General features: G+C 36.8%; 1 protein-coding gene across 1 annotated transcript; it reads right to left on the bottom strand.

The window, feature by feature from the left end:
* Positions 1-247: 247 nt before the first annotated feature.
* LOC132047104 (ABC transporter B family member 19) lies at positions 248-8268 on the bottom strand. Its single transcript, XM_059438007.1, has 10 exons — positions 7715-8268; positions 7572-7626; positions 6989-7164; positions 6182-6382; positions 5238-5497; positions 4823-5139; positions 4523-4746; positions 3580-4399; positions 3242-3483; positions 248-1788 (listed from the first exon to the last, which is right to left on the bottom strand). Exons 1-10 carry the CDS (start codon positions 7958-7960, stop codon positions 580-582), a joined length of 3750 nt encoding a protein of 1249 aa, XP_059293990.1. The 5' UTR covers positions 7961-8268; the 3' UTR covers positions 248-579.
* Between the last annotated feature and the right edge of the window lie 1534 nt (positions 8269-9802).

Below are 9802 nucleotides of genomic sequence, written 5' to 3'. Positions count from 1 at the left end.
TTAAGATCAATATCCTAACAGGCCTTAAGGTTTGATCCTTATTGTGATTCTCCAACATATCTGAGGCCCCAATTGTTTTTCTTGATTTTATAACAAAAGGTGCTTATCTAGAACTGCAAATAACACCAGAACAAACACATGCTTGAGAGAAAGTGGAAAGCAATGAAAGTTTAGGTGAGCTGGAAAGTTTTAAAAAAGGTGTGGGTCTTTCGCTTTTCAGTATTTGAAAGAGAAAACTTACAAAAGATGAAAGAAAGGGAAACCAAGCTGTAATGAATAATCCAACTAGAGAACCAGATACAGAAAAATTCAATGCCCCCTGGATAATAATATTTTAGTAACATATACTTCTTCTCCATAGGGAATAGAGTTGGAAGCTTTCCCGATGATATAATATTTGACCGTGACATTCCCATATCTACAACTATCAGCATCATCATCATAATCAATAAAGCAAATGAAAGCAACAGTAACTAGGACCCAAACATTGTTTAACTCCCCCCCAATGGCCAAAACACTAGGCCATGTTGCTTGCTTCCATAAAAATTAAAAGAAAAAAAGAGATTCTTGTAATAATTCTCATATGCGGTGGTGTTGTAGTTGCAATAGTCTAGAGTATGCACCTTCAGGCCTGCTGATTAACTCGGAATGGCTTCCTTGTTCGACAATGCGACCATCTTGCACAACTCCAATAGTATCCACATTCCGAATTGTCGATAATCGGTGAGCCACCAGAACGGTGGTTCGCCCTCTCATCAACCTTTCGAGTGCTTCTTGTAACACACATTCAGATTCAGCATCAAGTGCACTTGTAGCCTCATCAAGTAGGAGAATTGATGGATCTTTAAGAACAGCCCTTGCAATTGCAATCCTTTGTTTTTGTCCTCCTGAGAGTTGAACGCCTCTCTCACCAACTGGGGTCTTGTAACCTTCGGGCAAACCACTTACGAAAGTGTGTACATTTGCGGCACGAGCCGCTTCAGTGACCTCTGCTTCTGTTGCACCCTCTTTACCATAAGCAATATTATCAAAAATGCTAGCAGCAAACAGAGCTGGCTCTTGTTGCACCAAACCAATTTTAAGCCTCAGAGACTTCAAGTTTAATCTCCTAATGTCTTTTCCATCAATCATAACTTTTCCACCTGTTGGATCATAGAACCTTTCGATTAAGGCTATAACGGAGCTCTTTCCCGAGCCACTAGCCCCAACAAGAGCTTGGCTTTGGCCAGCGCGAATCCGTAGATTGAGGTCCTTGAACACAGAAACATCTGGCCGTGAAGGGTATGCGAAATCAACATGACGGAGTTCAATATCCCCTCTAATTGTTTCGACTGGATCACCTTCAGGGTCATCGGGATCGACCCTGGTAGAGCGATCAAGAATGGAAAATACAGAACCAACAGCTTCACCACCCCTAATAATCTCGGGTGCTAGGCTGACGGTTTCAGCAACTGAATTAGCCGTGATCACAAGGACTACAAAGACCTTAATCACCTTAGAGAAAGTCGAGACCCCGTTGTTAACAAGGTGTGCACCATACCAAAGAATCAGAGCTTCAGAACCATAAAGAGCAAGCTGTGATATACCAAATAAGAGTCCTGACATTTGGCTGCGTCGAAGACTTTGCATTTGTGGAACTCGAAGCTCTTGGGAGAACAAAGAGATGATCTTTTCTTGGGCATTGAAGGCTGCTACAGTTCTAATATTGCTTACTCCTTCTCCAGCAATCATGCTAGTCTTTGCATGCGCCTTGGCCGTGTCTCCGGCAAATCCTTTCAGTGAAAGTTGCTGTATTATGCATGTAAAGTAACCGACTTAACCTTTAGAACATTGTTTAAGAACTGCACTCTTAATAGTAAAAACAAGATTTTACACTCATGCAAAATACATTTGTACTCGTCTCACTTTGTCCTCTTATATATGCTAATGGGACCACATTTACAAACTCTGTTCCCTACTAGTAAAAGTCATTTTTATAGCTATTTCCAGTGGTAAATCACTATAGTTTCACCTAGGGGACAGATTAATCAACTGATTAGGGGTTATGAAACTTATGTAAATACACAAAATTTTGCATTTAAGAATGTGAAATGGTTTGGAAGCTTCTAAAATTAGGGAATAGTTAAAAACCAAGAAGGAATGAAAACCATGCATAAGGCCAAAAAAATTGTTTATCTTTTCTACATGCTACTCACTGTTTAAGTCATTGGGCTGTATAAGATCTGTGATTCAAGCACCAATCTGCTAGGCACATGACTGGCATTTCTGACAATTCTCCCATCAATGACTCACATTGAGCGGTAAAAAGATAGTAAAATTTAAACAGAAAAAAGATAGCTCCTGTTTGTCATATACACAAGATGATCACGGGTAAAGAATCTCTGTTACTTCTGAGACTCTGGCATGAATATCTGGGAGCTAAAGAGAGTACCAAAGTCAGAAAAACAATCTAACCTGCACCTCCTATTCAACCCCATCCCCTCTTGTCCTTTTCACTTTTTTTAGATGTAATTTTATCTCCACCGCAAAAACCAAAAAAAAAAGAAAAAAACGAGGCACATGGATTGGGTTGAAAATTTCTCTTCATTAAGAAAATGTGGTTAAAGTTATTCGGGACTTGTATTGGTGGAAGATAACAGATATTCAGAAGGAATAGTCCCGAGCACCACCATTAAAAATAAAAATTGAGAAACGGACTACCTAAAGATGTAAGTCCAAATAAAAAAAGAGAAAGTGCTTCTCAGTGACATTGGTTTTGATGGTTAACAGAATCTTTACAGTTTTTACTGCAAAGGCTAGTAAATAGGTGTGTTTAATTGTGAGTAGTATTTTTTTATATTTGGTCAGATGTGAGTCTTGAAGAACTAAAGCAGCGGAATTGGAGGAATCACATGCAAGGCACCAGCATGGTACCACGTTCTACTTACCCTCTTGTCCTATGCTTTTAGAAAGTACACTGGAGCGAAATTCCAAGCAACCACTTCACATTTTTTAATTAATAGAGTATTTTAAATAATTTACCATCAATTAAGTTACAGGAGCTCAGAGTCCAATACTTAATCTGAAAAATCATTTTATTTTTCTCCCTTCCCGTTTTCATATTTTCTTTATTTAAAATGTTAAATAAAGGATGAAATCTGACATGCTTGTTTTAGTATTTTGCCGATAAAAGAAGGCCGAGATGGTAGTTGACAATGGAATACTTCTATTTAGTACAATGCTCGGGTTCTGAAATTTTTACCTGAGCGAAATTGGCCAAGACGAGAAGTGGAAACGTGGCAAGGATGAGCAGCGAGACACGCCATTCAACTATAAATGCGACTATGAATGAAGTGAGAAGAGATGTCATATTCTGCAGTATAACGGAGATCCTCTCCGCTATGGCAGATTTAACATCTGCAGCATCTGTAGCTAAGCGAGCTGCTAGTAAACTTGAATTATTCTCCTCCTCATCGAACCATCCAACTTCATTCCTTAAAATTGCTGAACACGTTAAAACAGAAAAACTTAGCTCAACATCTAGTTAGGTTAAACAACTTGAAGAGTACTAATTACAAAATCTTAGCAATACTAAAGTACCTGCCAACATCATCCTGCGAACCCTGGTAGTGAGGTTTTCTCCCATAATACTGAAGAAGTAATGCTGTATCAAATATGCTACAACAGCATAAAGACCTGCTCCGATGTAGATGAAGACATATTCCTTTGTTTTTCTTTCCATGCTTGTGGGATTTGTATAGTAGAATACCTCAATCATATTGCTCATCACAATAGCAAAAGTTGGACCAATGAAACCGGAGAGAACAGACCCTACGGCTCCCATGATTGAATAAGGCCACTCGGGGGCATTCAGTTTGATAAGCCGGCAGAAATAATTCTGTGGTGCAGGATTTTTCCTATCTGTTTCAGCATTAGAAATCATTTCTATACGCCCGTCTGGGCCAGTGCTGTATGAATAGCTCAAACTCCTTAAACTGCCAGACCGAAGGCTTAGAGACTTTGTTGATAATGAATGACTTAACCGAGTTGAACGTGTACGACGAGTAGATGGATTTGAGAAGTCTCTGTTCCCAACCATTTCTTGGAATCTGATTAAAGAAGAGTAAGCCCCTGCTTTGGCAATCAGCTCTTCATGTGTTCCAGTCTCAACTACCTGCCCTTGCTGTATAACTGCAATTGAATCAACATTTCTAATTGTGGAGAGACGGTGAGCTACAACTACTGTAGTCCGGCCAACCATGAGACGGTCCAGAGCTTCCTGGACAATGCTCTCGGAACCAGCATCAAGAGCACTGGTGGCCTCATCAAGCAGGAGGATTTTTGGGTTCTTTAACATAGCTCTTGCAATTGCAATTCTCTGTTTCTGTCCACCAGAGAGTTGGACACCCCGCTCTCCCACCTGGAATTGGCATCACAAAATCTTCATCAGTATTAATTTCTCAGGAAGTGCAAACCATCTTAGTCGACCCAATCAAGTTCAATGCTCTAGGAAATTTCAATGATAAGGCTTAAACAAACTAACCTGGGTTTGGTATCCGTTAGGAAGCAAGGTAATAAAGCTATGTGCATTGGCAGCACAGGTAGCAGCCTCAACTTCAGCCATAGTTGCATCAGGCTTTCCGTACAGTATGTTCTCAAGAATGGTAGTAGCAAATAATGCGGGCTCTTGATTCACAAGGCCAATCTGATCACGCAACCATCTAAGTTGTAACGTTCTTATGTCAACATTGTCCAGCAAAACTTGACCTGCATGATCAACCCTATTTTTAAGTAACCAGCTTTAAAAAACTCAAACACCAGTGTGCCAGAAGTCTTAGATTACCATTATTAGGATCATAAAATCTTTCTATCAGCGAGACAACAGTGCTTTTTCCTGAACCACTGCCACCAACCACGGCAACTGTCTTTCCAGCAGGGAAGAAAATGCAGAAATCTCTGAAGATAATTACATCAGGTCTTGAAGGATAGCTGAAGGTCACATTTTTGAATTCAATGTTCCCGCAGACCTCAGACAAACACTTTCCATCTAAAGGATCTTGAATAATCGTAGGTTTCTGCTTGATGATCTCCATTAACTTATATCCAGCTGCTTTTCCTTTACTGAACGCTCCAAGATTGGAAAATGACTGACCCAAACTCCTGCAAACGCCAAGGTTTCAACAACCAATAACAGGTTACATGGACTGACTTAACAAGAAAAAGGAAGCGATAATAAACAATGTACTTAAAGGTCTTACATGCCACCAACAATGGCTGAGAAAATAGCTGTAAATGCCTTTCCACCATCACTCTGTCCATTCCTAATGAAAACCCCAGCATACCAAAATACAAGGGCCCATGACATGCACGCTATTCCGTAAGTACATCCCAAACCCAAACCTTTAGCCATGCCAGCCTTGTATCCGAGCTTCAATGTGTTCTGAATTGCATCGGAATATGAATTGAGGGCTTTGGTCTCGCCCACATATGAGTAGACTGTTCTGACTTGTGCAATTGCCTGCAATGATTGTGAAAAAGTCATAAACCAGAAGAACTTGAAAGATGAAGAAAAATGCCATTACATTTCGAGACAGTGATACAGAAAAGGATAGATAAGGTGTGTCTGTTTTGGAAAACATGCGATAATACTCGGTAAATCTTTTATTTTATATATTCCTATAACAACTTTTAAATCATTTTTAGTTTTTATAAAGCAGATTGGATCAATTGTTAGGTTCTTTATGCAAAGAATCCCGGCAAATACCACAGACGAATATTAAAGGGTCAACAAAACTCCTGAAACCCAAATCGAACTTGTAATTTTACAAACACATTTTTGGTCAGTAAAAGTATAAAGGTAACTTTCATAATTAGATAATATCAGAAAGATAACTTTCATAAAGTCGCTTTAGAAATATTTTGCTTTGATAACTGGAACAGCATGCTAAAAAAGGATAACCAATAGCTAAAGGTACTCAAAAACCGATAAAGGGATTGTGGAACTTTATCATGGCTGCACATGTAGTAGGATCATTTCATCTGGACTAATTTATATTGTTTAAATTGCTTCATAGTAACCAAAAAGAAATTAACAGAAAATAACTCATCGAACAGAATTTCACTAACTAAAGCAGAAGAAGTATAATATCCACCGAATAAGAGTTTAACTAGTATACGCTGACAGACAGTTATCATGGATTACCTGCTCAGCAATAATACCAGCATTGGCATAGGATTCTCTGCTTTTTGAGGTGAGTCCAGTGAGAGTATACGCATAAAGACCCCCAGCAAAAGCAATTCCAGGAATTACCGCCACACTGAGGAGAGCTAACCTCCATGCTGACACGAAACCAACCACCAACCCCGCCAAGAACGTCGAAAGGTAGTGGATGAAATTGCCCACCTAAAGTTTTAACGTCAAAAATGTTGTTTCATCAATTATTAGCATAAGTAAACATCATTAAAGTAGAAAAAAGTTACAGTTAAAAAAAATTGGGATTATCATCAGAAAATAAGGAAAAGTTCAAAACAAGACAAGCATTCCACAACAAAGCAAAGAAGCCAAGAAATGGCGTATGCTAGTAAGCTTTTGCTAACATGTGCCAGGGAGAAATGCAAAGAATTGTTTCTGGGACCCACCCTGAATGAAGACTGAACACGCATCATAATTCACAAGTATGTACTAGTTTGTTTATCCTTCAAATATCCAAAATTACGTAGTGTGTGTGGACACTCCAAGATAAAAATTCTAGTTTGGCCACTGGTTGGTGGGGCCTGTTCTGAATGAAGACTGAACACATATTTTAAGTCACAAAATGTAATATATTTTCCTTGTTTATCCTTACCTACTAGATTTCACCGTTGCCATTCTGAAAATTTTACTTAAATTACAAGTACTACAGTGTTGGCATTAAATGAAGGTGGGGTTAGCATCAGTAAAGATATAGGAGAAGTAATTAATAACTCATAAGTAATAGTAATACAGATAAAATAATAATGACGCCCCGACCTTCTCACTGATGGCATCTTGGACCAGTAGAGTATCCGTTGAAACACTGAAAACAATATCCCCAGTTCTTGCATCTGTATCAAAAAACCCAACGTCCTGTTTCAACACTGCCTCTAAATATTTCTTCCTTAGTGCACTCACTTGCCTTTCTCCAGTGTACATCCAACAACCAATCTCTGTAAAATTAAATATTCTTTTCTTAAAAGAGAAATTTTATTTAACAGTAACATATGTTACAGATCCATGATAGAGACGTGTGATTGGGGATAACATAAAATAAGAAAATACATGAGGAAATTGACGATCGCTATATAAAAGAGCTAAAGGACAGGAAGACGGTCCACGGACCACGTGCAACCATGAGACCTAATCTTGTACCTAATGATCCAGTGTGAACTGGTTAACTAGCATAAATACAAACACTTTTAATATATATATATTTTTTTTTTTAATATCGATACTATTTGCATGATTGCATCCAAACAAAATGTCTCTACTCGAGGCAAAGTTTGTTCAGAATACCCATAAAACTTTTAAACTTAAATATGTAAAATAAAAGAGAAAAATAGATCAGTGAGCTCACCTGCATAGGATGATGCACAAACTATCAACCCAAGGTACACGAAATACAGAGCATACTGCAAATTTATAACCAAAAAATCAAATTTCAGATCCGTTGTTAGATATTTACAAATATAGTCACAAGAAAGATTTGAAAAAACTAACCTTTGATACTTCGGCGGTCATTTTATGCAAATCCATTTGGTTTTTGCCAAAACCATTAACCATCTCACCAAAAAGGAGAAAGAAAACAGGCATAGAAGAACCATGAATAATAGCTCCAATACTTCCAGATATCATAAGAAGATAATCAAACTTATCAGCAAAAGAAAACAACTGATAAAAAGGAAGACTTTGTTCTTTCTTTTTATCAGCCTCTGGCATTGTTTTCACTTCAGTAGTCTCAGCCATTGAACTTTAACAACTCTCTTAGCCCAAAAAAAATTATGTTGAACACCCACTATAGGGATATTAATTGGGGTCAAGAAAGTTCATATGTTTCTTGAAAAAATGACCATCATTGAATGATGGAAAAAGAGATCTGTGCAACAAAACAAATTATTTCTTGATTGAAGTTACAAAATTTGTTTCAAATTAGTGAGTGGTTTTTTCTGCTAAGAGAAAATGGAGAAAGAGAGAAAAGTAAGACCAGTAGTCAAAGGAATGGGAGAAAATAACGTAAAAGTGTGTGCAAAAGTGAGAGTGAGACATCGTTCACTTCACTAAACTATACTTATATATATAGCATCAGAGACTCAGGGAGGGACTTTTATTGGGGAAAGCGGGGGTATGGGGTCATGTTGGTAAATTTAATTTTTGATGTTATAAAATTAGAAAAATACCTTACGGTTTTTTGAAATTGTTTTATTTTTTTATTTTGTTTAAATATTTTTGCATAGTTTTTACTGAGTTCAACGGAATCTAGTGATCTTTTTCACTCTGCTCTGCAACTTCGACTTCTGTGCTTCCTTATGGCGAGACTGCGACACTGAGCAATTAATTTATCATGTTTATTTCCATATTTTCAATAAATACCTTGCAAGTACCAACCTCTTAAACCAAAAAGGAAAAGAAACAGCAAAGTATTTTGCTGTTGAAAAAAGTACTATTACACTTCTCACTAGTTTTTATTTTAGTCGGCGTTTGGCCATAAAAATTATTCACTTTTTTTACTTTTAGTGTTTGGCCATAAAAATTATTCGCTCTTTTTCGGAGTTGTATTCCGGAATACCAAAAACAAGAAAAATTTGTTTTTCAAAATTTTCACACTTTTTTTTTACACGACATTTCACCAAAAACTACAATTTCAAAAACTATGACCAAACACAACTCTAACTTCAAAAATTTCAAAAAAAGTGAATTTTTTTTTTGTATTTATGGCCAAACGGCACCTTACTTTTGAAGTTTTCTTTTCAGTAGGAAAGGAGAGGCAAAGGAAAAAATTGCAGGTTTAATAATATATAACGTCACAACAAATTTCAAGAATATCATATCCACTTAATTGGAAATTGCATACCCATTGTTTCACTCAAGTACGTAGTTTTTTTTTTTTTTTTTTTTTTTTAATTAAACAAATATCACTAATTTTTCAAAACCATAAGTTTCAAAATTGTTTTTTTTTTTTTCCAATTTTTTATTGTCATACTGCTTCGTACTAGTGAGGATAATAACAGATGGTCATAATATGCTCTTTTATCATTTTCAATTTTTGGTATGCAAAATTCTGAAAGCCTTCTAATACGACAAGAAACAACAAACATTTGTGACTAAAATACGGCAATGCCCAAATAAATCAAAACATAAGAAAATATTTAAGTTTAGTACTAGTATTAACTTAAGCTAAGAATTCATAAATCAGAGAGAACCTTCCGTTTTTACCCTTTTATTTTAAAAACAAAGGCAGTGGTCTACAGAGATCTAGTCTACTCATAATTCAGAAAATATATTTTGAAATTCATTTTAGGAACTTATATTTGGAAGGTATATGAGGAATTCAAAACAGGGGAATATTTTATTAGTGTTTGATGCGCAAAAGTAAGAAAAAACTTCCTAATAAAGTCAGGGAGGCATACTACGAATTTGATGATACAACTTTGCCATGCTTGGAATAGGTGAGGGGCCATTTTCAATCAAACCAAACAACCCAGTTTTGTTACTCATGTGACTTGATACTATTATTACTAAATTTTATATATTTCATCTTAACTATTAATTGTTCTACCATATCCCCCCAAAATACCACATCCATCAATA

This window comes from Lycium ferocissimum, chromosome 2 (assembly GCF_029784015.1).
Source record: "Lycium ferocissimum isolate CSIRO_LF1 chromosome 2, AGI_CSIRO_Lferr_CH_V1, whole genome shotgun sequence".
NCBI lineage: Eukaryota > Viridiplantae > Streptophyta > Magnoliopsida > Solanales > Solanaceae > Lycium > Lycium ferocissimum.
This window is presented reverse-complemented; position numbering and strand designations above follow the sequence as displayed.